The sequence below is a fragment of the Mus musculus genome, chromosome 14 (genome assembly GCF_000001635.26).
Source record: "Mus musculus strain C57BL/6J chromosome 14, GRCm38.p6 C57BL/6J".
Classification (NCBI taxonomy): domain Eukaryota; kingdom Metazoa; phylum Chordata; class Mammalia; order Rodentia; family Muridae; genus Mus; species Mus musculus.
Genome location: NC_000080.6, coordinates 3,207,967 through 3,235,752, shown reverse-complemented (window position 1 = coordinate 3,235,752; position 27,786 = coordinate 3,207,967). Strand labels below are relative to the sequence as shown.

Sequence of the window (27,786 nt, the reverse complement as noted above, 5' to 3'; positions counted from 1 at the left end):
TGTGTGTGTGTGTGTGTGTGTGTGTGTGTGTGTGTGTGTGTGTGTGTGTGTGTGATTTCCCCTATAGTTAAGGCTAAACCAGTCAGGGCATTGGAGAAATGATCCAGAGCTGCTGTGCAGAAAGATAGATTCTAAGAGGATTGTTCTGGCCAAAAAGTTCCTTTTCCAATGAAAGCAGTGATTCAGTGAGCTCATGTCCCTGGAGTTCCCTGACATCAGCAAGTTGCCATCATCAGAACCCCCTTAGCAAATGCTCTCAACAGAACATTCTTTGAATCAGTGGCCAAAGTGGTGTTCCCCTGACAGCCAGAAGACCAGGGCCACAAATCTGATCTGCTTGTAGAAGTCACTCTCTAACTGACTTGCAAACATCAGCAGCTTCATAGCTCTCCATGCAGCAACATTTCCTTTGAAACCTTCAAAACCACTACAAGAACAAACCTGAGAGCTGAGATTGACCTGAATTAATCTTGTGGTGAAAAAATAAATAGAGTGGAGTGCTTCCTCCATCTCTGGTCCACGAAGAGATCAGCAAGCATCTTTAAAAGTGAACATGCAATCCAAAATGAAACCCCAGGAAAGAAATCAGTAGAAACAATTTGTCCTTAGTTAGGAACTCTTTCTTGAATGACTGGAGGACTATTCTGGATGTTGGCTGGTCTATTTATTCAGCTGTGAAGATGCGATATTTAATGGCAGTAGTTGATAGATGAGAGGTGTCATTCAATGTTTCAAAAGATTTTTAATCTAAAAATTAAGAACATAGGCAAACCCAAGAATGAGGTGATATATCTTTTAAATTGATTCTTACTGTATCATAATGTCATGTGTTGGGTTGGTTATTTATTGTGGTGCATTGGTTGTGGCTGTGTATCTTGCCGTGGTATCTTTTTCAAATATAAAAGCTGAAAGACTTCTTCAGTACAATCTACAGCAACAAAAACCTCCAGAAAAGTGGCTGGAGACTCAGTGGTGGAGAATTTGCCTGCCCAACATGTACAAGGCCCCAGACTCTAGCCTCAGCAACACAAACAACATCAATAACAACAAGCCAACAACAAATGAACCATACAAACTACACAGCATTGGGCTGTAGAGAGAGACAGTTTGCTGTTACAGAAACGGTAGTTAACACCTCGGGTACCTATTACTGCCATGAGATCCAAAACACACAAAGATAATAATCAAAATATGTTTCTGAATACAATTTAATGTTTGTTATAATATTAACCGACAAGTAATATACAAATTTGGTAGATACCAGGGAAATCAATACATGTTCTTCTCTTTCCTTCCCTCTACCAAAAGAATTATGACAAGAGAGAGAGAGAGAGAGAGAGAGAGAGAGAGAGAGAGAGAGAGAGAGAGAGAGAGAACACATCAGCTTTTAGGTTTTCTTGTTTTTGTTTTTGTTTTTTCCATGTTCCTCTGGGTCAGGCCAACCTGAAACTCACTGTACGCTGAGGATGAATTTCTGCTTCCCACATGTCTACCTGTAGAGTTCTGAGATTACAGACACGAGTCACAACCTACCTTACACAGTGCTAGGGATTGAAACAAGGGCTTTGTATATACTAGCTAGGTAAACACTCCACCAACGGTGCTACATCCCAACCTGTAAAATGCCACATTTTACAGAAAGAAAAAGAAAAAGGAAAGGAAAGGAAAGGAAAGGAAAGGAAAGGAAAGGAAAGGAAAGGAAAGGAAAGGAAAGAAAAGAAAAAAGAAAAAAAGAAAAGGCAGGTACATTTCTAGATAGTAGGCAACAACTTTATTACTAACCTGAGACAAGTGTTTGTTTCTTGTTTTATTACCAAAATTGTTGATCCGCAAGGAGAAAAAAAAAATTAAAGCTTAAAATAGCATGAAAAGTGAAGCCAGCTGACAATATTATGGAGAAGGAAGCATCTGGTTTGGACTCAGGAAAAAGCCCACTGTGGTAGAGCCCCCTTCTCACCGCACGCCAAGGGTCACCTTGGGTAAAGGAGAATTGGTTGCCTGGAGGAAGAAAAGTCCCAGGAGCTGTCTTCCTGCAGACTTCCAAGAGAACAGAAAGAAATGCCTGGATTTCAGTCCAGGCTAGATGAAATTAAGGCCTGTTCAGACCAAAGAAACCAAAATAAAGGAGGAGCATACAGCCCATTGCAGCCATGGTTATTAGGGATGAGAGGCAACAGTGGTGTATTTCCTGTGCACACTCAGTGCTCCTCCTCCAGCACTTCTCTTTGAGGGAGATCATGTCGTGGTCTGTGCCATGTTCCGGTTTCTACTGGAGTTTACACACTTAGAGAAGAAGAAAAAAAAGTCCTGGTAAGCATTTGTCAATTCAACTGTCCCTCCCAGAACATCTTTATTCAGATGGACAAACCAACATGACATATCAGCTGAGATCATAACGTGCATCCCAAGTGTCATAGAGCACCTGAGCTTGGAATTGTTTCTCACCTTTTAAAAACTGCTAGAAACTGAACTGTCAACTACACATTATACTGGAGTTCTAAAAAAAACACCACATTTCTCCAGTTATGCGGGTATATTATATTGAGTAATAACATTGTAGCAATGTCTGAATGTGAATTCAAGAGAGATGTGTGCAACTTTGAAAACCATGTGGATTCCTTATGGGGTGCGAGCGTGCCCTGAACAGAAGTGAAGGCTATGATTGTTTCTCCAGTGCAGGAACCTCACAGGGTTCCTCTTGTCAATCCCCCTATCTGCAAATAACCAGAGACACCTTACAACACAAAAGCCCATGGGTACTTCATAGGTCCTAGAATCTGCAAGAGTTTGCTAAAGAAAAATATTCCCAAGGCCGAGCAATGAACCTTAAAAGTTATGGTCATGAAAAAAACAAAACAACACCCCTGTACATCTATGACTATTGTAGGGCACACATTCAAACACACATAATATTTGTGTTTATGCAATACAAGCATATTGTATTGCAGTGACCTGTTTAGTTTCCCGGTTAATACAAATATAAAAATCTCCCAGGAAACATTGGAGGCATAAAAAACAAATCTTGAAGGGGAAAGATACTTAGTGGGCATAGCATATAGGCAGCACAGTCAGTGATATGCTTTCCACTCATAAACCGGTCTGGGATTCAGGGTTCTTGTCCTATTATCCAATCTGGCTCAGCAAGTTCCCAAGGCTGTGTAGAATAGGTTTGTTTCCCAGCCTAGGCTCACATGTTGTTGGTGGACCAGCCTCTTGTTGTTGCTCACTGTTTCAGACTTGTCCCAAAGTAAACAGTTTCTTCCAATAGGATCTCCCCTTTCCATCACCTGACTGACTTGGTGTCCAAAGGCATGAGCCCAGAGTAATAGGAACTGTCTATAACTAGGATCCAAAGGAACCATTTTCTCCCCAGAATGTGATTGTGCCAGGGCTATTTTGAGTAAGAAAAGGCTGACTAATTGAAGGGCAAAAGCTTGCATGGATTATCTCACACTGAGTTCATGGAAGGGCTGCACCACACAGGACCTTTTCATCCTTCAGCAGATGGACATCAGGATAGCTTCTCCTTCAGGGCTGCTCTGAGGACAACTACAACACTGAGTGCCCTAGACTCTATGGATATCTCCTCCTTGTTCTGGAAACACTGGGTCAAAAAAGACTTCTTTTCTACTTTCTGAACATGGCTTCTGACAGACATACCCAATTTTATACTACCAGAACTGTCTGAAGGTCCTCATTTCTCCCAACCCCCACTGAGGCTGATTTTAACTCTGAGAAAAGGATGTTGAAGAACAGTCATGCTGAATGCTACACAGATAAGATAGTGTGAGTACTTTAGATTATCAAGACCCTCAATGGGCTCCTGAAGCAGGCCTGGTTTGCTCCACAGCTATGGGAATTCTGCTGGATGCAAGTTCAGCTCCAAGCAACTCAATCTCTCAATGAGTAAAATCCAAGACAAACTACAAGGCAAAACTTTACTGAGTAGAGGTAGCAGGAAATGTTATGGTGGCAGGCATTGAGGAAAACAACCTGGAATGCTTAGAAGACACAGTGAGCCACCTGACCTCCCAGTGGTCCTTCACAATTCACCAAGAGCAGAAAAGGGACATAAACACATGGATTTTATAGAGCAACCTCCTCCTTACCTCCATATACCATATCCCTTACATTTGCTCTAATGATTTTAATGAGAATCAATAGCTTTGTCTCTAGTCAGCTAAAAATCTGACCCTACAACAATTTTTGTGTCCTTTTTTTCTTGGATTTTATGTGAGCATGCAGAATAAATGGACTGCTGTATTTGATATTTCATAGGTGCAAGCTAAAACCTCAGAGTGAATTTCTCATTAAATTTGGCCTCTAGAGACACACACAGATGCATTTATGCACAATCACACACACACACACACACATTTGTATATACAAGCACACATATCACAAAATTACCTAGTATTTCACAAACACACAAATTTAATATAAACAAGCTCAGCCAAAGGTGGTCCAAACATACACAAACATACACACAAGACACACAAACATACACACATTATACTGGAGTTCTAAAAAACACCACATTTCCCCAGTTGTGCAGGTATATTTTACTTAGCAATAACATTGTAGCAATGTCTGAATATGAGTTCAAGAGAGATGTAAGCAACCTAGAAACCATGTGGATTCCTTATGGGGTGGGAGCGTGCCCTGAACTGAAGTGAAGGCTATGATGATTTCTCCAGTGCAGGAACCTCACAGGGTTCCTCTTGTCAATCCCTCTATCTGCAAATAACCAGAGACACCATACAACACAAAACCCATGGGTATTTCATAGGTTACAGTATCTGCAAAACTTTGCTAAATAAAAATATTCACAAGGCCTGGCACTGAACCTTAAAAGTGATGGTCATGAAGAAACAGAAAAACACCCCTGTACATCTATGACTATTGTAGGTCACACCCTCAAACACACATAATTTTTGTATTTATGCAATACAAGCATATTGTATTGCAGTGACCTGTTTAGTTTCCCGGTTAATACTAATATAAAAATCTCCCAGGACACTTTGGAGGCATAAAAACAAATCTTGAATGGGAAAGATACTTAGTGGGCATAGCATATAGGCAGCTCAATCAGTGATAGGCTTTCCACTCATAAACCGGTCTGGGATTCAGGGTTCTTGTCCTATTATCCAATCTGGCTCAGCAAGTTCCCAAGGCTGTGTAGAATAGGTTTGTTTCCCAGCCTAGGCTCACATGTTGTTGGTGGACCAGCCTCTTGTTGTTGCTCACTGTTTCAGACTTGTCCCAAAGTAAACAGTTTCTTCCAATAGGATCTCCCCTTTCCATCACCTGACTGACTTGGTGTCCAAAGGTATGAGCCCAGAGTAATAGGAACTGTCTATAACAGGATCCAAAGAAAACATATTCTCCCCAGAATGTGATTGTGTCAGGGCTATTTTGAGTAAGATAGGGCTCACTAGTTGAAGGACAAAAGTTTGCATGGATTATCTAACACTGAGTTCATGGAAGGGCTGCACCATTAGGACCTTTTCATTCTTCAGCAGATGGACATCAGGATAGCTTCTGCTTTCTGAACATGGCTTCTAAAACACATAACCAATTTTATACTACCAGAACTGTCTGAAGGTCCTCATTTCTCCCAACCCCCACTGAGGCTGATTTTAACTCTGAGAAAATGATGTTGAAGAACAGTCCCACTGAATGCTACACAGATAAGATAGTGTGAGTACTTTAGATTATCAAGACCCTCAATGGGCTCCTGTAACAGGCCTGGTTTGCTCCACAGCTATGGGAATTCTGCTGGATGCAAGTTCAGCTCCAAGCAACTCAATCTCTCAATGAGTAAAATCCAAGACAAACTACAAGGCAAAGCTTTACTGAGCAGAGGTAGCAGGAAATGTAATGGTGGCAGGCAATGAGGAAAACAACCTGGAATGCTTAGAAGACACAGTGAGCCACCTGACCTTCCAGTGGTCCTTCACAATTCACCAAGAGCAGAAAAGGGACATAAACACATGGATTTTATACAGCTATGTCCTCCTTACCTATATATACCATATCCCTTACATTTGCTCTAATGATTTCAATGAGAATTAATAGTTTTGTTTCTAGTCAGTTAAAAATTTGACCCTACAACATTTTTTATGTCTTTTTTTCTTGGGTGTTAGGTGAGCATGCAGAATAATTGGACTGCTGTATTTGATATTTCATAGGTGCAAACTAAAACCTCAGAGTGCATTTCTCATTAAATTTGGCCTCTAGAGATACACACAGCTGCACTTATGCACATTCACACACACACACACACATTTGTATATACAAGCACCCATATCACAAACACAAAATACAAGGGTATTACACAAACACACAACTTTAGTATAAACAAGCTCAGGCAAAGGTGGTCAAAACACACACAGACAAACACACACACCATACAAAAGAAACAAAAACATATACAGGACACAATACACACACAGAGACACACAAACTCAAATCAATGAAAATATTAGTCGCCCAGCACATTTCCTGTTGCATGAGCACCTACTAGGACCTCTAATGTGTATGTGTATAAGGTTCTTAGACTCAGGCAGTCTTTGAGGCCCTCATCTGTAATTAACTCCTTTTCAGAAACTTTTTTCATGCAGATACTTTCTGGTCCTACAAGGAAGTTACAAGCTCGGCACAGATAACCTGGACAACACAATACCAAATTCCCAAGAAAGACATTCCTAAGAAAAGCCTCCAGCAAGCCCCATGTTGACTCTCTCAGTAGCCTTCACTATAACTACACTGGTTCCTTGGTAGCATCAGAGGAAGACAGTGACTTTTGGTCACTACCCAGGAACTTTTCAACCTAATATAGTTCATGTGATATTAAATCTTCCTCAATATCAGTCAGAAGAAAGCTGGTTGAATGACGTGCTGTGACATTTATGAAATGCAGCACTGTGCCAACTATGAGGAGGAAAGTATCCTGAAACAAAGTCATGCCCACGATATAGTTAGCAAAAATCATGTTAGCAGGGGGATGCATGGTAGGATTCTGTGCATGTTCATGATGGAGACAATAAGACAGACCCAAATCCCCCAGGGAGATAATTCTATGCAGGGAAAGTGAAGACATCTAACACTTATTTTTAACATAGCTGTATTGTTTATCAATTTGTTGAAATAAATAAGAGAGGGAGAGCTTCCTGATAGTGGCCAGGAGATGCAAAGACTACTGGACAGAACAAAACAGTAAATGTCACGTTTATTGAGAGACCAAGGCTCAAAGAAGTAATATAGAGAATGACTGGACAATTCAGATGTCATTGAATGGCCTCCCAACATACAAGAGAGAGACACAGGTCGGAAAAACCATGCACACACAAAAAGAAACACATAGACACACAGTCACAGACACAGACACACACACAAGCACACACAGAGTTGTTGACATAAAATCATAAGTGAGCAGAAAACAATGAGGTATCTGTTATGGTTCAGGACCAAGATAATTCAGACTATGCAGAGGAGATGTTTCAAGGGAGACCCAACGACTCTGCGATTATTTTAGAGGAATAAAAAGCACTAGAGAAGCCGGGTCATAGTGGCACACTACTTTAATCCCAGCACTTGGAAGGCAGAGGCAGGCAGATTTCAGAGTTCGAGGCCAGCCAGGTCTACAGAGTGAGTTCCAGGACAGCCAGTGTGAACAGAGAAACCCTGTCAGGGGGATGGGGGGGAGGAGGGAAACATCTAACAAAAATCACTAGAGAACACTCTTCTTGGTCAGAATTGGGGGCATATATTAAGAAATTTTTTCATGAAGCCTCAGAAATCCCACACCAAACCTGAGCCTGTGAGAAGCCTTTCTATCATCTCTGGTCATCCAGACAACTCCAGATTCTAAGGCCCAGGAATGACCACTCCAACAGCACTCAAAGAAAATAGAACTGACAAGCTTCTACTCAGGCTCTCTCAATGTGAACCAAGATATATGAAGCCTGTAGAGACTATTTTGAGATAGAGGGGAAAGGGGTGAATGGAAGTGGCCAAAAGACAGTAATGAAATCCACTTATTTGTCAATTAAACTAGGCTGTCATCCCTGCAAACTATTTCCTACCTAGAATCTCACAAGATCCCTGTAAAGCAAATGAGCTACAGGCCTTTACTTCTTCCTTCAAAGCTCTTGCTATTCTCAACAAGGGCTCCAACACAGCACCCTTCAAACTTAAGGCATGTGCTGTTGTGTTGTGATCAACCTATCTCCCTTAGTGATTCTAGCAGAGCAGGAACATTTGCATGCCAAACATGCAGTTTCTTGAACCAGGCTACCTCCACCGAGAGCCATATAGATGATCACATAAACAAACACTTGGAGGAGACATAGGTGAGTGCCTGGAGAAGTTGGTGGACTGTGACATTGGATTTTCTATGTTTATGTTTAGACATGAGGGCAATCTGCCTCTGATACACATCATCCTACCTGCTGCTCCTTGGCACTTGAGGCACAGATGTTCTTGCTGGCCTCCTCACAGAACCTCTTTTCTTCCCCATGAGACAATTGCGTTCCAGCCTGCTCCACTAGCAGCTTTCTGTTCTCATTCAGTAATATCCTTACTTTTTCGCTGAGTTGAGTGCACTCACGGAGGAGGTGGTCCTCCTTAATGCTGATCCACAAAGAAAAATTGGTGATTCCCAGCCAGATTCCATTGGCTTTTCACTCCTACAAGTCCCATGATCCCTGCAAGGGCCCTGATCCCCAGAAAGCCCGAGAAGAGTCCACAATATACATAGCAGAACCAAACAAAGACAAGTCAAATCAAGATACCACCCATATTCCAGAGGATTCCACAACCTTCTGAAAACCCTGTCACCAAGAGTTTTCCCTATACATCACAGAAGATCCTCATGGTAGATTATAGGTCTGTGGTACCATAAAACCTTCATCAAGGGAGGGCTTATCCCCTCTGAGAGAGGTGAGACCACCAAACAGGTGTACACTCTTTCCATTTTTGTCGGGAATCCTAGATCTTTTAATTTGTGGTCAGAACCCTAAAGGTTCAGGGTTCCTGGATATTCCCAGCGTGGTGGAAAAGTTTTCTATATAGAGGATCTTGAATTTGGAAGAATAAAGTTTGGAGGGTCTTGGACACTCTTCACACTTAGGACAACTGTGTCCAAGAGGTACAAATAAAAGACCCTTGCCTCAGGGCAGGGTTCCTGGATAAAAATAACAGATAGCATAGAACCAGAGTCCTTGCTTTTGTTCAAAGTCCTAAAAGGACAGAAGCATTCCCTGCCTAGTTCTGGGGGTTTCAGTAGTGTCACTGACTCACCTGTAGGAATAGTTATCTTCTATCAGTTCCTTGGAGTACTGCATGGAAACAATTATGGACTGGATCATTTCATTCATATCCAACATTGTCTTCTCATGTTGTGATTTAATGATGTTGAATTCAGTGTTCATCCTGTGTTAGGACATAGCCCAAGAAGCAAATAATCTGCTGAATTAAGGATTCAATAATCATGTGCAAACAGGCTGTATCATGGACTACCCAAACCAAGTACATGCCACATCCTGGCTCATTCAAACTGGGTCCCCTTGGTGCTAATTAAACTTACTATCCTGGGCAGAGGACAGCAGAGCCAGGGGACCAAATGGAGCTAGCTGACCTTCAAGAGCTTCCTGGGCAAGCATGAAGGAATAGACTACTTCAATGACAATTTTCCACTACACTGTGCCACAGGCTTGGGTCCAGTAGATATTTGTAATGACTTTCCTCTTATTTTTAAGGCAGGGATTTTCATTCCTTAGGTCCTGTTGTTATTTGATTTCCCAGAGGACACAACTAGTATTTACAGGAGAAAGGCTTTATCACACCTCCTCTCCCAGGTGATTCCTGTGTGACACCAAGGAAACCAGGAGAAAACTTCCCTGATGATCACTTTGGGCCTCTATGGACTCAACACGAATAGGACCTACAAACTGTGCATCACACAAATCCTCAGACCCCATCAAAGGTCCCAGAACCCCAGTCCTGAACAAAACACACACAACTACGTTCACACACACAGACACAATTAGAATGCCAAATAAATCCTGTGAGGTGCCATCTCTCAGAATATAAGGAACAATACAGGCATTGCATTCACACACTGAGAGACAGTAAGTGTGAGCAGGTCCTTCCAACTGTTTACAGCAACAATCAGATTGCAAGCACCCCAAGGTCAAGTACAAAAGAAAATGATAATAAACACACAGCACCTTTTTTATCCAACAATTAAACACCTGTCAGGGCTACTTAATTGAATGATGGGAGATGACACAGTCCATTCATGGAAGGAAATTGGGTTAACAGATGGCACAATACAGTCAACAGGGCATAATTCCTACCTGTAGTTCAAATCCTCATATATGTAAAGTTCCAGGATTCCACCCATTTCCTCCATGTCATTGCTGATCTTCCTCATATCCAATTTCAGTTCTTCTAGTTCATTTATTTTTGATCTCTGCTTAGTGATTTTGGAATTTTGGGTTGAAGTATTTCTAGCAGACCCTGCAGATAGATAAACACAAAAGAATTTGCATACTTGATGGCCTAGGGGCAGGGGAGACTATTCTGAGTCCCAAGAAGAAGATGGAGGGAGAGAAAGATAAAGACAGGGTGAATCCAAAAAGAGCAGAAAAGCTATCTTCCAGCTGGTTTGCTAAGCTATGTTCCTCTTCCTAACCACCATTGTCAGACATATGCCACACTCCCTGTTACAGGCCCCGTTGCCTTGAAATCTATAAGCTGCCTCACACATAAAGATGTGGGGAACATTGTCAGGTCATATCAGATGGGATGCAGGGAAATCCTGAAGTTCATAGTGCTTAGCACTATCAAGCCCTAATTAATCATGTGTCTTCAAATCCAAAGTGTCTGAGTCCTCACCACATGACAAGACCAGGGGAGCATCCTTCTCTGTTCTTTTCATCAGAGACTCAAGTTACCTACAGTAATCTGGAAGATGAAGTGCTTCAACTAACTTCCATGAAAAGACACACTGTTATTCTCATAGTACCCACTCCTGGCATTCTTTGCCACTCAAAATGAAATTAAATAGCTCCCAGAAAAGTAGCTGCAGGTTTGTCAATTCCTGCCTCTGTCAAACTAATCATCAGAAATTCTTGACTCTTTGTCTGACATTGACAAAGTCCAAGGCTTCAGCTTATAAGACCTACTCCTGGAAGGCCCAGCTCAAGCCTACCTCTACCAGGAAGTTCTCCAACTCTGCCCAGGACTCACTGTGCCTTCTCCAGAATGATTTCCTTCTTCCTTTTTCATGAGAAAGGATTCCCTCTTCCTTCTCTGTTGTTCTGATCTCTCCTTCATCGCCATTCTCTTTCTGACATAGCCTGAGCAGCCAGGAAAACATTCCTGCTGGTGAACCCAGAGTAAACAGAAGGGATGAACCACAGGCAGTTGCTGTCACCACAACACAGGTGACAACACAGAAGATTCTAGTTCTTTCCTAAATACAAGAGACTCTCCAGGAAGGCATTACTGATGATGTCACTAGCAACTGCCATGACCTAACAGCTAACTGGTTCTCCCCAGCTTGGTCCTTTTCTGGGGTGCCTCTCCTGGAGCCTCTCACGGTCCTGTGGGATCTCCTTTCAAAGCTGGAGAATTCTAACTACTTCATTAGATGTCATGTGCTTTTGAGGGGGAACGTTGGTTAGGACTCTGTCATGCTTAAGGGATGTTGTTAGCACCCAAATCTCTGGGGACTGTGGATGTAGTAGATGTTTCACAACAATAAATATACCACCTGAGTCAATTCATGTGACATACACTCCAATTTCCCAGGGTTTTCCTGTCTCACAGAGGCAAATATCTTTCTCCTATAGGTTTAATTGTACAAAACATGGACAATATTTTCTAACGGTGTATTCCTTGACAGAGGGCATTTTTTCATATATATATATATATATATATATATATATATATATATATATATATATACATGAGTTTCACAAAATCTCTGGTTTACAACCCTATCTTTTACAAAGAAAACTCCCTACTCTTTTGAACATATGGAATCATCTACAGGGCAAATATAAATGGTTAACTTGCTGTCCCTTCTTCAAAACATTATCCTGCACATGCTCCCATTCTCAAATACAACCAGACAATTTAAGTGGGCAACAGAGAGTAGTGGTCATCCTGGACTGTACATTACTGCATTGTAGCCTCATAGCAATTACTTCTCCAATATCTGTCTTCCAGAATTGCTAAGTTGAGAAATGAGGGTGTTGCAGGTTGTAACGTCATACTGTACTCACAGCAAATATAATACTCAGAAGGTAGGGCTGGGAGTGCAATGACCTGAATTGAGATGAGACCTCAATTTTAATGTGTCTATAAGGTCAGGATGCTGTCCCTTTGGCATTATCATCTCTGGCTTTTGTGTTCTTATGCTGGCTTTGCTGAACCTGTGCCCCCTAACCTCACAGATTTAAGAGTGAAAAATCATGTATATCTTCTTTCAGAAAACATCTGAATTTCACTACCTTCTTGAGCCACACAATATCAATATGCAGAGCTCAAAAATCAGGGGGAGATAGGTGATGGCTTCAAAGATGAGGGCTTTTTCTTACAATTAGGGCGCATATTTTTTTCCAATGTGATTTTTCCTTTTCTCTTTCACTAAGGGTGGCTTGTGTGTTTGCTGGCCTAAAGGGTCCTGGTTCCAACAACATGGGGCTTACTCTATAGAGGCTCAATTTTACCAAGAAAAGGATTGTTGTAGAATCATGTCGTGACAGCAAGTAGTTCAACTACACTGTCTTAGGTCCAGCTGACCTGGTATAGGACTGACGACCTGAGCTATCTGAGGAAAGGAAGCAGCATGCAGTGTCACACAGCTCTCTCTGATGCAAACTGCTGGAATTGGAATAGGGATGTTTGTTTGTTTGTATGTTTGGTTGTTAATTATAAAAACAAAAAAAGTTAGCCACAGTTAGTACATGCCAGTAATCTCAGCACTCAAAAGGGTTTTAAACAATTGTTGTTGTTTGTATTCCTGTTGCTTTTATTGGTTTTGTTTTGAACTCTCCCAGCTATTTGCACTGGACCCAGAATATTAAGCCCATGCTCTGTACAGTCCTATCATTTATGTTAATCAGTGATTTTATTCTTAGCAACCACTCCTGAGATGATCTCATTACTCACTTTCAAATAAAGAAAACAGTCATACAGACATTAGTTAACTTGTATGGTCTCACGTAATCAACTCATCATGACTGTAGAGTGCCATTCCAATCTTTGAAATACCCAAGCTTCTATTTTTGAGATGTCAGGCATCTGTGGAAGACTCGCTATCTGGTATGGTAGGGGACCTGGAATGGCTGCCACCTGAAGGCCAAAACTGCCCCTCCAGTGCCTCTGAAGCCTGAGGCAGAGGTCAGCCAACAACACAGGAACCCTTGGCCACAGCCAGTTCAGGACTGTACTTTGGATGAGCCCTGAGACCTGGATTAACAGAGGTTTCCAGAGTTCTGGTAAAAGTGAGCACAAACACTTCGACTTGAGGAGAATAATGGATCTATGGGACAAACATCTTTCTTTTTTATTTATCTTTGCTATGTTCCTAGTTTATGTCAATACCAAAGGCACCCTACTTTACAACATCTATTCTCTCTGGGTGTTAAAGTTATTGCCTGTGTATACACACTAGAGTTACTAGAACAATACATTCTGTCCAATTTTTTTAATAATTAAATATTTTTTATTGATATCTTTTTATTTATTCACTTTACACTCTGCTTTCTGCCCCCTGACACCTATATTCTTTCCCCAATATTGCTGGCTGCTTCTTTTCTGAGGGAATATGTGGCAGCTATCTCAGGTCATCCCTTCTTCTACCAAAGCTGAGTGACCCTGTCCTGGAGAAAGGTGCTGAGGGTGCTGGGAATGAATGACTTCTGCTTGGCTTTCTTCTTGTTCCACATGGCTGTCTTTGAGCAGTTCCTGCAGAACTGTCCTTGAACTTGGTACTTCATCCTGATGGTCCGTAAGAAGCACTGGTTTTATTAATTATTCTTGAGATTATATTTCCATCAAACCGAATCCCATCAGTATACTAACAAAGACAAAGGAAATGAGATATGAGACATCTATTCCAGGAGTTTCCAATTGTTCTCAGACCAGCAGTAGAGAAGCCCACAAAGCTGGCAAAGGTAACTGAGGTCACACAGGGACCTGAGAGCATACTGCTGCTTTCCTAAAGAATGTTCTAGAGGATTATTATATCTAAACTCCCATAGATTCGTGTGCACTAGACACCAAAGGGCTCAACATACTTTGCTTTTGTCACTCAGCTTCTCCAAGTATTAGAAGTCCCCCAATTTAGAGGGATTTGAAGGTATAAATAAATCCCAGTGGCTAGAGGTACCTCAAAACAATGTGTAAGAACAGAGAACTGCTTGAGAATCAGAAAGACAAGAGCAAAGTCATAGCCCAATAAGAAAATCTGAGTAACAAGCCATCAAGTGAAAACTGAAAGTAGCAGGCCATGCACCAGTAAGGTTGGTCCTTGGCTCTCAGGTAGATCTATCTGAAAATTTCTGAGGAACTCCATTTTGATTTCCAGAGTTGCCATAGCACTTTGCAGTCCCACCAGAAATGGAAGAATGTTCCTCTTTCTTCAAATTCTCACCAACATATGCTTTCACATGAGTTTTTTTGATCTTAGCATTCTTCACTGGAAAGTATAACGCTGGACACCACCTCAGGGTCATTTTGATATTCATTTACCTGAAAAAAAAAGGACGTTGCACACTTCTTCAGTGCTTCTCAGCCATTCAAGATGAGTTGTTGTGAATGTTGTGTTTAGTTCTCTACCTCATTTTTAGATTGTGTTCTTAGCTCTTATGAAGGTTATCTACTTGAGTTCTTTATAACATAACAACAGAACCTGTGTAAATCCAAAACATCATCAGATCCTACTACAAAAGGCTATACTCAGGAAAACTGAAAACCTGTATGAAATAAACAACTTCCTAGACAGATACCAGATACCAAAGTTAAATCAGAATCAGATTAACGATGTAAACACTCTCATTTCCCTAAAGAAATAGAAGCAGTCATCAATAGTCTCCCAGCCCCAAAAAGTCCAGGACCTGACGGGTTTAGTGCAAAGTTCTAGCAGACCTTCGAAGAAGACCTGATTCCAACTCTCCTCAAACTATTCCACAAAATAGAAACAGAAGGCACTCTACCCAATTCTTTCTATGAAGCCACAATTACTCTGATACCTAAACCACACAAAGATCCAAGAAAGAAAGAGAACTTCAGACCAATTTCTCTTATGACCATGGATGCAAAAATACTTAATAAAATCCTCACAAACCGAATCCAAGAACACATCAAGACAATCATCCATCATGACCAAGTAGGCTGGATCCCAGGGATGCAGGGATGGTTTAATATACGCAAATCCATCAGCGTAATTCACAATATAAACCAAATCAAAGAAAAAAACGCATGATTATCTCATTAGATGCTGAGAAAGCATTTGACAAAATCCAATACCCATTCATGATAAATGTCTTGGAAAGATCAGGAATTCAAGGCCCATACCTAAACATGACAAAAGCAATCTACAGAAAACCACCATCAAACTAAATGGAGAGAAGCTGGAAGCAATCTCACTAAAATCAGGAACTAGACAAGGATGCCCACTTTCTCCCTACCTATTCAATATAGTACTTGAAGTCCTAGACAGAGCAATTCGACAACAAAGGAAGATCGAGGGGATACAAATTGGAAAGTAAGAAGACAAACTATCACTATTTGCAGATGATATGATAGTATGTATAAGTGACCCTAATAATTCCACCAGAGAACTCCTAATCCTGATAAACAGCTTCAGTGCAGTAGCTGGATATAAAATTAACTCAAACAAATGAATGCCCTTTCTCTACACACAGGATAAACGGGCTGAGAAAGAAATTAGGGAAACAACACCATTCACAAGAGTCACAAACAATATAAAATACCTTGGCGTGACTCTAACTAAGGAAGTGAAAGATCTGTATGATAAGAACTTCAAGTCTGTGAAGAAAGAAATTGAAGAACACAGAAGATGGAAAGATCCCCCATGCTCGTGGGTTGGCAGGATTGATATAGTCAAAATGGCTATCCTGATGAAAGCAATCTACAGATTCAAACTTCCAACTCAATTCTTCACTGAGTTAGAAAATGCAATTTGCAAATTCATCTGGAATAATAAAAAAAAACCTAAGATAGCAAAAACTATTCCCAACAATAAAAGAACCTCTGGGGGAATCACCATGCCTGAACTCAAGCTGTAGTACAGAGCACTTGTGCTAAAAACTGCATGGTACTAGTACAGCGACAGACAGGTAGATCAATGGAAAAGAATTGAAGACTCAGTAATGAATCCATACACCTATGGTCACTTGATCTTTGACAAGGGAGCTAAAACCATCCAGTGGGAAAAAGACAGCATTTTCACCAAATGGTACTGCCACAACTGGCAGTTATGTAGAAGAATGCAAATTGATCCATTCTTATCTCCTTAAACAAAGCTCAAGTCTAAGTGGATCAAAGAACTCCACATAAGACCAGAGACACTGAAACTTATAGAGGAGAAAGTGGGGAAAAGCCTCAAAGATATGGGCACAAGGAAAAAGTTCCTGAATAGAACAGCAATGGCTTGTGCTGTAAGATCGAGAATCGACAAATGGGACCTCACAAAATTGCAAAGCAAAAGACACTGCCTCTGGTGCATTCTGGGGCTCCAGTTTCCTGAGGCTGCCTGTTTACATTCTTTCTGCCAGACATCAGGACTTCAGTCATTTTCCCTCTACCAATACCAGATCAGGTTTCCCTCTCCCCACACCAACTGCCCCCTACCATGTTAGGGAGGGAGGGAAGGACCTGGGAGGGAAAGTGATCCTGTTTGTTTAAAAATGACTTTCATTATGATGTGTTAGACTTAGGACTAGCTCTGGATGCTGTATGCTGGCTCTTATGGGACTCTGTTACAGAACACTCCTCTGAAGTGCTCTAGGCATCCCTGCAGCAGAGGCTCTGCCTGGGTTCATCCAGCTACCTCCTAAATCTTCTCTATCCAGAGAACACTATTCACTAGAAATAGGCAGAAACTGCAGAAACCCGGGTTCAAGGGTGGCAATCTCAGGTCTACAGGCAGTATTTCTCAATAAAAGTGTAGTTTCTTCCAGCCATGGTTATGCACTCCTTTAAATCCCATCACTTAAAAGTTATAAACAGGAGCATCTCTGTGTGTTCAAAAACAGCAAGCTCATAACATATCAGAGAGTTTGGAATGGAGGAAGACACTCACTGAGTATCAAACATATTGTTTCCTGGACAGAAGGTCCTGAAGACTAGATCCATGTAAACTCTGATGTGTTCTCTTTCTGGCTGTGACCATCAGGTTGTCCATGAGCAGAAAGAAGCCCACAAAAGTCACTCCACAGGATCCTCCCAGGCTTTGTTCCTACTTCATCTGAGAGACAACCAAGCAAGACCAGATTTTTTTTTTTATTGCTTGTTCTTCTTCTGCATGACCAGGTCCTTCTGCTCAGCAGTACTATAGCCTTTGCTCCAGACTATCCTGTTCCTGATAATTAGAGTATGTGTTCTTAGTGTAGGGGTATCAAAAAGCATGCACACACTGGAATAAAAATGCAAGTGTTTACAAAGATACCAGTGGTTGATGATCAGCCAGGCAAGCAAAGCAGCGAGCTTCTGGGGGAAAGAGCAAACAGTATTTAAAGACAGAGGCTGAAAATGAAACCCAATGAGATCTTCTAGAAAATGAAGAAAATGCATGAAAAAGTGCATGAAAAAAAATACCACATGCCTATACTATACAAAAAAGAAAATATACACACACACAAAAACACACATATCCGCAGCCTATCCACCACACACAGAGTATGTAAATGAGAGCAAAATACCAAAAAAAAAGCACCTCGTGCTGCAAGAACACATTCGTTTAGTTATAGCATACCAGCAATTTGAGCGGTATCTTACACTATGCTAAACAAAAGGTGGAAGATACAATTGCTATGGTGAGCATGCTTTGCTTGGCCAGACTATGCTGAAGTGGTTGCATAAAATTTCCTCTTGCAATCTTAAATCTCTGACACCATGTCCCTAGCTTGTCAGAATCCCTACCCACATCCATAGTCATCCAGTCAACAGGAGAATGCAATCTACAGAAAAGGAGAATACTCCAGCCTCATTGACAAAAAACATGGCTAACACTCTGCTAGTCAGAGTTCAGTCAGTGTGAGTCTGTCCTGGGCAGATTAAAAAGATTGTCTTGAAATGTAGACAGCAAAGATGAGAAATGCCACATGTCACCCCAAAAGAGATAACATTAAGAACTGCTCATTTGGCATTTGCAAAGGGATTCCCCCCACCCTTGCAAGCTGCTTCTCACATGTGAATTATATGACTGATGCCAAGCAAATAAGCCACAAGCCCTGACTTCACTCACTTAAAGCTCTGTGCACTGAACCCTGTAGGCGTGTGGTGTATTATTGAACTGTACTCATCTTTGGGCTGAAGTATTAAGCAGAGGTGGATTTGCTTGCTGATAATCCACTTTCTCACAAGAAGCTCATTCCCCAGAAATATTTGTGCTTGGACATAGACCTGAACAATTGGCTGTCATGAGGTATGTACTTAGATTGCTGTGTGGATGAGTAAGATGATGGATGAAAGCACAGGTAGGTGGATGAGCTCGTCTAGAAGTTACAAGGGCAGATGGAGCTAACCATTAGCCTGACAAAGCTGCCTGTCTCTACCTGTTGTTCCTGACTCTGGAAGTCACTGGCCTCTTCCTATTGGTCCTTATGGAGCCCCTTTAAGTCCCACAAGTACTGCAGCACCAGTGCCTTATCTTCCAGCACTTTCTTATTCCTGTGCCTCCTCAGCATGTCTACCTTCTTCTTCAGCTGATTCAGTTCCATCAGAAGGTGGCTCTGCAGGTTTCTGCAAACACCCAATGCATACAAAGCCCCTGCTATCCTTTCCCTATTAACTTATAAGAAACACCATCAACCCCACCAGACCCTGGTTCTCAGGAAGACCTAGATAAGAACTCAGGACATCTAGGTGAGCTGCACTCAGAAAGCAAAAATTAGAGAACAGCAAATTCCAGAAACACTCATGCTACTTCCAAAAGTCCCAACACTAAGAGGGATCCATGTTTCCTAAAAAGAAGAAGTGGACTACAGTTGTCCCTACCTGTCCATCCTAATGGAGAAACATCACGAAGGAATGGGCAAAGGCACTATGAATTGGAAAGGAGAAACAAGGGGAATACTTGCTATATATGGGTCTGCTGGTAACTAGCTCTCTACAGATCCTGACTCAGCCCCGGGGGTCAAGTAGACCTCACATGATACAAATAGTTCTTCTGTCAATACCAGGGTTTCTCAATTTACCAAATGCTGTGGATGCTTTAATGCAGTGACCTCCCAAACTTAAGATTATTTTCATTGCTACTTGGGTACTATAATTTTTGTACTGTTATAAGCCATAATAGAAGTGTCTGAGATAAAGGATTGTCTGATACACAACCTCTGTGAAAGGGTCCTTTGACCTTTTTTTTTTTTACCCCAAAAAGTGTTTCAACCCACAGGTTTACAACAGAAAAATCTAAAGGCTCCTGTGTGAAGTGGCAGAAAGCAAGAACCAGAGCTCGAGAGTCTCCTGTGCAGGATCAAAAGCAGAGATGGCAATTCTACAGCTCATGTGCTCCCAAGCAAGACAGACAGTTACCTATAGCAGCCTTTCTCTTTGCCAGGAATTCAAATGTCTCTGAGGCCTCAGTGTACACATTCTGTAAGCTCTGCAGGTCCAACATTACCTGCTTAGTCTCCACTTTCAATTTTTCATAGTAAGGATTTGATCTGTGGTTGGGCCTGGCCCCAAGAGCAAAGAGTCCCAAGAACACAGGCTTCAAGGGTCACCTGAATCCAGGATGGATTCTGAACTATCCAAGCTCACAGTATGTTACCTTCTACCTCCTATGTACTAGGATCATCTAAGCTTATTAATCTTGCTATCTTGTCCAAAGGTCTCCAGAGGCTGGGTGTCCAGGTGGTTAGAGTTCTGGTTGTTTGAGCTCCCGCATAGGACTGGAGGGACAGATGAGGTCTCTAAACTCTCAGTAGTTTATGGCGCAGGTGTGGGTATACAGAAACTATGAGGACATTTCTCCTTTTTTTTTTTCTTTCAGAACAAGGACTCTTGATCTTTGGCCTAGTCCTATGAATTTGGCCAAACTATATAATCCACATTTCAGGGAGAATTACCCAGAATGAGGAGGTCATGGTGAATTCACCACAGAACTCAAATATTTCATCAAGTTGAACACATAATGCAAGTGCATTGTTGCTTGAAGTATGGTTTCCAGTCCTAAGCATTGGCATTGTCAGCAGACTGTAAGGCAGGCAATTCCTCAGGTCCTACCACATACCCTTATGACCAGAATATAGAGAGAGTCACACACACACACACATGCATGCACACAGAATCAGGGTGTGTTTGCAGGGAGAATGAGAAAGTACAATTGAAATAGAATCCAGAGGAAATGCAGAGGACATTCTGTTTATAAGACCCAAAATCTGAGAAGAGTATTAATGAGCCCAAGACCTTCCATCATGTATAAGGATGGACCAAATGGGACCAAGCTTTCCTGGTGATATAGCAAGCTTCAGCAAGCAACACCTGCCAGACAATTACAAAGCTTTGCAAACAAACAAACAACGAACTCAAGCAAGCAAACAATCAATCAAAACCTCACAGCAACTAATATCTCACTCAAACGGTCACATGTCAGTGCCTCTATCAATACATGCTGAGACATCACATCCTCTTCAATCCCTGAGTGGTAGGATTTCAGTTTCATATAAAAGAAATTGAATAGCCTATGTCCGCAGCTCACTCCTGCTCTGACTTCAAGTTCAGCCTGTGAGAATGTTTAGCGAGAAAAGGTTGGGCACAGTGACACCCTGGAGTTACAGTCTCCCAGTACCATAAAATTTAATAAGAATAAATTGTAGGCCATACCATAGACCCAAGAAATTGACCATGATGTTTGACAGAATGAAAAATACCTCTTGTGCAAAGCTTTCTCACTGATGAAGATCAGGTGATCTTGTAGCTCATTTTTCCCACTGGTCATCGGCTGACTGATTAGACTTTCCACTTTCCCCACCCATCTTCTGAACTGGAGTGTTGGGGATGATGGTGGTACACCAGCAGCCCCTATGGGTAGATGAACACAAGTGAATATGCATACTGTCAAGGAACAGAGCATTGACAGAACACTGAGTCCTATACAGACATCTGACAAAACAGGAATGCATGTGACCCAGTCAGACCTCTTTTGCTTCATTAGCACATGCATCATGTGACCAAGGACAGGATCCTCAGGCTTATTCATAGCTACGTATGATTTAATTAGGCAGTACTGTCCATAAGCCTGTGGTATAGAAACCATCACAAAAATACCATAGCCCACAAGCACCAAGATGGTGTGGAGATGTCCATATCTCCTGTCAGGTCACTCTAGAAACAATACTATGGATGGAAAACAGTGCAAGAGCACAACTCGTTCCCAGACTCACCAAGTCAGCTGCGTGAGAGCCCAGTGTGCCCAGAGTTGGCAAGAAAGCACCAGTCTCTACTCTGGCTCACTATTTTGACAGTCCAGTGGATAGACTAGAGAACAAACTGATACCCACACCTGCTACCTATATGGGCAACTTTTAGGGAACACTGTTCAGAGACATTCTTCTGTGACATCTGAGAAATGAAAGGTCTTCCCTGGGAAGCCAATTTCTTTCCTTCTTAGGAGAGCTGGACAGACAGTTCACCTAATGGAGTCCCTGGGGTAAAGGGCAGTGATGCCCAGCCCTGAGGTGCTGACATCTCACTCACAGTCCTCTGCCTGCTGCTGCTTTCACTTTTGTCCCATTCAAACCCATTTCCCCTGTAAGAGCAGAAGCCTGAAACACCCAGGACAACAGCTTTAGCCTTAAAACTTCATTGATCTGGGACAAACTAATGTCCTGTAATCATTGGCAAATTCAGGATCCATGAAAATCAGGGAAGGCCAGAAGCTTCCCAGAGAGACTAACTACTGAGTCCCAATTCCTGAAGACCCAGAAACAGACTGTGGTCTCCTTCAGGAATTTTCCCATCTTCTGACCAATACTTATGGTGGCGCATTTTCAAGGACCATTTATTTCTTGATGCTTTAGCCTGAGGGTCAAGGGTCATCTTTCTTCCTCTCACTTGTGTCCATTCTTTTTCCTAAGTAGCATCCTTCCTCTGTCAACATATCTATGGGTGATTAGGAAAGGCAGTGCATAAAGTGGTCCAAGAGCAGTTGGTGTTGCCACAACAGAGGTGACATCTCAAACCATGCCAGGCCTCTCCAGGATACAAAAGAATGTCTAGGGAAGGAACTGCTGATGTCATGGGGAGCTGACACTGCAACCATGCTAACTAGCTCTCCTCACAATTCATGCTGCACTTTCCAGGAGCCACTCCTAACACTGAAGGGAATCCTTTCAGTACCTCCTCCTTCCAAAGACCTCCATTAGATTTTTTTGGAAACTCATTACTAATTCCCTTGTGGGGAACTGATTGTTTACTTTCAAAAATTTACCCAGGAATGTTTCATTTCTTTCTCAAAATTCCCCTATTCATCTAAATGTGAAATAAAATATTCCTGAAAACTCAGATTAGGATGAATATGGATGCAGAAGGAACACCTGCCTCAAGTACTGATGCTTGTAAGCACACCCAGGAAGAGCCTGCAGGGCCTTGAACTCACAGATATCTACTTGTCTCTGAGTACTCCCAAGTGCTGAAATTAAAGGCAGGCAGAACCAGGCAGGCATCCCCCTCACCTCCTTTCTCTCTCCTACTTCAACTTGTGTCCCAACATTTTCTTTGGTCCCTACCTCTAATAGAAAGCAGGGCAGAAGGTACTTGGATTCTAGCTAGTGGCTCTTTTACTGTCATTCTCTTGTGAAGTCTGGACCACATGTGTGCTGTTAGTCAATGTGGTCACATATAGCTTCAAACGTTAAAATATACCCTTTGTTACAAGATCCAATCTTCTTGAAACTCAAACTGTGTTCACTGAAAAATAGATCATACATAGGAGAGAGACAGAGAGAGAGAGACAGAGAGAGAGAGAGAGACAGAGAGACAGAGAGATAGAGAGAGAGAGAGAGACCAAATTCTTGCATGCATGTTGCCATATGCCATAATAGCACAGTAATCCCCTTTAGTCAAGTTTGTATGGTAAAATATTAAATTGCCTATATTTAAATTTTAAGAAAGTTTAAAAAAATAAAACAACTCAGAACTGGAATCCCGGTTAAAACAGGTTTGCTTTCTTTGCTGTTGTTTATTTTGTTTTAAGAGAGGAAGGATTTATTTTGTCTCAGAGGATAAATGTATCTTGATTGGAGAGGCATGGAGCTGGGGCTTTAGCTGTGGTTGCCAGAGCATGTACCAGCTGCTTGTTCTGTGCCACCTACTAGGAAGCAATGGGGGGAGGGGACACACACAGGTCTTGAAAATGAGAGTCTCTAAGCACACACAGTCAAGAAAGCTGTGATTCTACTGTTTAGATCTGATCTCTCTCTCTCTCTCTCTCTCTCTCTCTCTCTCTCTCTCTGTCCCCGCACTCTACCTCTCTCTCTCTCTCTCTCTCTCTCTCTCTCTCTCTCTCTCTCTCTCTCTCTCTCTCTTTCTCTCTCTCTCTCTCTCTATCTGTGTGTGTGTGTGTGTCTGTGTGTGTGTCTGTGTGTGTGTTTGTGTTAGACAGACAGACAGACAGTGTGGCTTCTTAAAATTATATATAGGCCCCTCCCCGTCACCGAGGAGGAGAATGGCACTCAAACAGATTTCCAGCAACAGGTACTTTGGCGGGCTCCAGTAAGTTTTTGAACATAGCAGTGTTGAGCTGAAATGTAAAATGAAATTTGCTGTCTACCTACCACCCCAGGCCGAGAGTGGAAAATGTCCAGCGCTTTACTGGCTGTCTGGTTTAACTTGCACAGAACAAAATTTCATATCAAAGTCTGGCTATCAGCAAGCTGCCTCAGAGCCCGGCCTTGTGGTCATTGCCCCTGATACCAGCCCTCGTGGCTGCAATATTAAAGGAGAAGATGACAGCTGGGACTTCGGCACTGGTGCTGGGTTTTATGTGAATGCCACTGAAGATCCTTGGAAAGCTAACTACAGAATGTACTCTTATGTCACAGAGGAGCTTCCACAACTCATAAATGCCAATTTCCCAGTGGACCCACAGAGGATGGTCTATTTTTGATCACTCCATGAGAGGCCACGGAGCTCTGATTTGTGCTTTGAAAAATCCTGGAAAATACAGATCTCTGTCAGCATTTGCTCCAATTTGCAACCCTGTGCTCTGTCCTTGGGGCAAAAAAGCTTTTAGTGGATATTTGGGACCAGATGAAAGCAAATGGAAGGCATATGATGCAACCTGTCTCGTGAAGTCCTATTCGGGTTCCCAGATTGACATCCTAATTGATCAAGGAAAAGATGACGAGATTCTTTCAAATGGGCAGTTACTCCCTGATAACTTCATAGCTGCCTGCACAGAGAAGAAAATCCCTGTTGTTTTTAGGCTACAAGAGGGTTATGATCATAGCTACTGCTTCATTGCAACCTTAATCGCTGACCACATCAGACACCATGCTAAGTACCTGAATGCATGAGAACCCTCAGCCAAGAGAATCTCATCAGGAGGCTGGAAGGGAATCAACAGGAGTGCTGACTTCCTCACAGAAGATCATGCCCCTGCAGCTGAATCGCTTTTGTGAATAAATATATCAAACTTTCAAAAAAAATTGTATATAGACTAGCAATTAATGTTCTAAGTATAGCTTACCGCATGGCGGTCATATCGATTCATTCTGAAGGAAACCAGAACTCACTTCATTCAGATTCTTGAGATCCCTGAATCAAAATTAAAGACTCTGATTTTGGGGAATTTGATGATGCCTTGTACTCTGCTGAAGCAAGAACAGGGCATGCAGTTTCAGTCCTGCCTGGCCTACCGGGTAAATCCCACAGCAGCCTGTCCTACAGTGTGATGCTCTGTCCCAAACATAAACAACACGGATTTGGATGGACCCAGTGTTCCTTCAAAACATATTTAGATTAAATCGTCAACCCCACTGCACCCCATGCCAGAAAATTTAACATTTAAAGCTGTTTCCTCTACTACATTCTTGCTTTCTCTTGAATATACTCCTCTTTTAGTCGTTCAGGTAACACAACTTTCTTAAGTAGTTATATAAAGCATTTGAAAAATCCTTAAATATTGTAGTCATTACACAAAGTTCTGAATAAAATCCCTCGTGAGAACTTTTTATGACACATACTTGGATAGATGTCAACCTTCAGCTATAAAGTAAGGTTCTTGGGGACAACGCTTGTCTGAGAGTTAACAACTTGCCCAACAATCTCAGAACACGACAGGTGTTGGATAAGAATATCTGCTGAACTAATAAAATGCCTTAGCCACCTACATACGCCAAGTTTTGAAGAGTTCAGCAATTAGCCACTGCTCCTGCTCCATCTCGCTTCTCTGTGAAGGTTTTAGCTTTAAACGTTCATGTGGCGAGACGAGTACTGAAGATTTTCTAGGAGAATAAGAAAGCACTCTGTTTCTTAGCACTTTGGAGAAGAAAGCCGGAGGTTCTCTGATTTTCTAACTGCGGTGAAGTCCTAGCATTCAGCACCCAAAAAGCACTACACATAACTTGGAGCTTCCCGCTGTACGTGGTGGAAGCTGATAAGATTTTATATAGTAAAGTTCAAAACAAGTCGCTGGATTTCATTCCCAATGATCTAAAATGTCAAGACTGAATGGTATGTTTAACCAAGAACACCTTACTCCCTAATAATGATCGCAATAGAACACGCGCAGATGGGCTACCTAACGTGCAAACTCACGAAAGCAAACGCAGTGGCAGATGGATCAAAGTCGAAAGACACTCGTGAAAGGTCAAGAAGCAGGAGGCAGTGAATTGTACCCTGGCAAAATGGCTGGAAGTCTAAGGGTAGAAAAGAAGCAAACCTGGCCCCTCACCTACAAGCTCTCAACAGGCAGAGGGCGCACATGAGCAGACTCAGGAAGTCCCTGGGAAAATGTCATCAGAACAGCACCTCTGCATGAATGAAGCCAGAAATTTTGGACCAGGCTTTTGAGATGGTTCACAACGTCAATCAAAAAGGAGTAAGAAATACATAGATAGGGTATGCAGAGCCAAAATTCATTGCCCACTCAAGATTACAAGGGTCTACGCAGGGCGGGATTCCTGCGAGGAATCCCTGATGGGATGGATGGATAACAGAAGGTTCAGTTTGAGGTGCAAGAAATAAGTTAATGGATTTTAGGGAATAAATCCAAAGACCCCGACTCGCATCTTCTCACACGCAACACTCTGAGCCCCAAAAGTGACTCCATCTGCGCGTGGCGTGTGCTTTGAGATCCAGGCGAAAGCGAAGTTAGCTGGGGCTGGATCCTGGGCCAGGTCCTTGACCCTCGGAACAGTTCAGGGCAGCCTAGGCCACCCGAGTCGGAGGCGTGGCTCTGGGCTTCTGGCAGCCGCGGGCCTCCCCAGGCGGCTTTCCTCTGGAACCTGCATGCCCAGGTGACTGCCAGCGTGCGGTCAAGAGGTGAGCCCCGTCCCCTCCCTGTGCCACCCGCTGACCGCGCAACCTAGTCACCTCCACTCCCCGGGCCCCCGACCACTCTCGGGAATGCAGTGCAAAGCTGAGAAAAGGATGAAGCAAGGAAACGGTCCTCTCAGGACCCTCACCAGAGGCCGACCCGACAAAGGCGCTTCGGGCGGCGAGCAAGGAGGAGCCAGGGCGCTGGAGGAAGCGCTGTCCCGGCTGGGAAGCAGCTGGGGACCTCATCCGGGACCGCTTCCTGCAGGGAACCTGGGCCTGGAGAGGGAGGCGGGGAGCAAGGACAAGCGGGAGGGGTGGGCGCGGGCGCTGGCATGGTACCCACCGGTTCCACCCAGGCTGTGCTCTGGGATCCAAACCCGGGGCGCAGATGCTGAGGCTCCATCCCGCTGGCCCGCGCTCACTGACCGACGGAGCGCAGGGTCAAGGCGCTCTCTGGCTTCCGCCGCGCTCTCCCCGCCCCTCCCCCTGCGCTGGTCCCTTCCTTCATCACCACCTCCGCAGCCGCAGGAGTGCAGCTCCTTGGCGCGGTGGAGAGCCCTAGGCTCCTCAAGCCTTTGCCGCCTCCCATGGCCTCAGAATCCGCCCCCTCTCTCTCCTGTCCCCGCCTCCGACTCCCTCCCCTTTTCTCCCGCCCTCCGCCCCTTCCCCAGCGACCCCTCCAGGCGGGCGGCCCGGGATGCATGTGACCCACTTGCCAGGCCATATATGGTGCTGAAAGGAAAGCAGCCACCAGGTGGTCACAGGCACCTGGCATGCTGCAGCTAAAAGAGGAACCCTCACCAAGGACCCAGGCTTGACAGGAGCATTGGGGGATGTTGGGGGCAAGTAGCTCTCAAGGGGCGAGCAGGACCTGGCACCTTTCCTTTAGGCATTCCTTGCCACGGGTGCCTGTAGCTCCAGGTGGTCGCCTCTCCTGAGCTGAGCCTGGAGCCAATTGCCCAGGACAGTACCTGGCTTCAACAGAGCAAGGCTGTGCTTTGCACCCCTGGGCCGCTCCCAAGCACCTATTCTGGCAGC

The 27,786-nt window shown here is 43.1% G+C and overlaps 2 protein-coding genes and 1 pseudogene across 5 annotated transcripts; 1 reads left to right on the top strand and 2 right to left on the bottom strand.

The window, feature by feature from the left end:
* Positions 1 to 1,190: 1,190 nt before the first annotated feature.
* On the bottom strand, positions 1,191 to 27,260 carry D830030K20Rik (RIKEN cDNA D830030K20 gene). Of its 2 annotated transcripts, none has more exons than NM_001320366.1 (5): positions 27,092 to 27,260; positions 10,362 to 10,524; positions 9,304 to 9,435; positions 8,451 to 8,634; positions 1,191 to 2,283 (listed from the first exon to the last, which is right to left on the bottom strand). In NM_001320366.1, the coding sequence occupies exons 2-5, from the start codon at positions 10,436 to 10,438 to the stop codon at positions 2,236 to 2,238; spliced, it is 441 nt and encodes a 146-aa protein (NP_001307295.1). In that variant the 5' UTR covers positions 10,439 to 10,524; positions 27,092 to 27,260; the 3' UTR covers positions 1,191 to 2,235. The 2 variants fall into 2 exon arrangements, with proteins under 2 accessions (NP_001307295.1, NP_796109.1); NM_177135.5 differs by lacking the exon at positions 27,092 to 27,260 and adding an exon at positions 11,257 to 11,313.
* On the bottom strand, positions 17,516 to 27,078 carry Gm38690 (predicted gene, 38690). 3 transcript variants are annotated; one of them, XM_017316345.1, is made up of 3 exons: positions 26,895 to 27,078; positions 21,138 to 21,288; positions 17,516 to 17,617 (listed from the first exon to the last, which is right to left on the bottom strand). In XM_017316345.1, the coding sequence occupies exons 1-3, from the start codon at positions 26,992 to 26,994 to the stop codon at positions 17,545 to 17,547; spliced, it is 324 nt and encodes a 107-aa protein (XP_017171834.1). In that variant the 5' UTR covers positions 26,995 to 27,078; the 3' UTR covers positions 17,516 to 17,544. The 3 variants fall into 3 exon arrangements, 2 of the variants coding, with proteins under 2 accessions (XP_017171834.1, XP_011243104.1); XM_011244802.1 differs by lacking the exon at positions 17,516 to 17,617 and adding an exon at positions 17,899 to 19,005; XR_001781480.1 differs by lacking the exons at positions 17,516 to 17,617; positions 26,895 to 27,078 and adding an exon at positions 21,651 to 23,736 and having other exon boundaries at positions 19,907 to 21,288.
* Positions 23,933 to 24,779, top strand: Gm17222 (predicted gene 17222; annotated as a pseudogene).
* Positions 27,261 to 27,786: the final 526 nt, after the last annotated feature.

Bases quoted from the DNA above. Each gene is read 5' to 3' on its own strand.
- D830030K20Rik (NM_001320366.1), bottom strand. From the start codon at position 10,438: ATGAGGAAGATCAGCAATGACATGGAGGAAATGGGTGGAATCCTGGAA. The intron at 9,436-10,361 runs GTAGGAATTATG...GTCCTAACACAG, and splicing joins TATGAGGATTTGAACTACAG to GATGAACACTGAATTCAACA. The intron at 8,635-9,303 runs GTGAGTCAGTGA...TTTGTGGATCAG, and splicing joins GAAGATAACTATTCCTACAG to CATTAAGGAGGACCACCTCC.
- Gm38690 (XM_011244802.1), bottom strand. From the start codon at position 26,994: ATGAGGTCCCCAGCTGCTTCCCAGCCGGGACAGCGCTTCCTCCAGCGC. The intron at 21,289-26,894 runs GTGAGGGTCCTG...ATCTACCCATAG, and splicing joins CTTTGTCGGGTCGGCCTCTG to GGGCTGCTGGTGTACCACCA. The intron at 19,006-21,137 runs GTATTTTTCATT...GGGTGTTTGCAG, and splicing joins GAGAAAGCTTTGCACAAGAG to AAACCTGCAGAGCCACCTTC.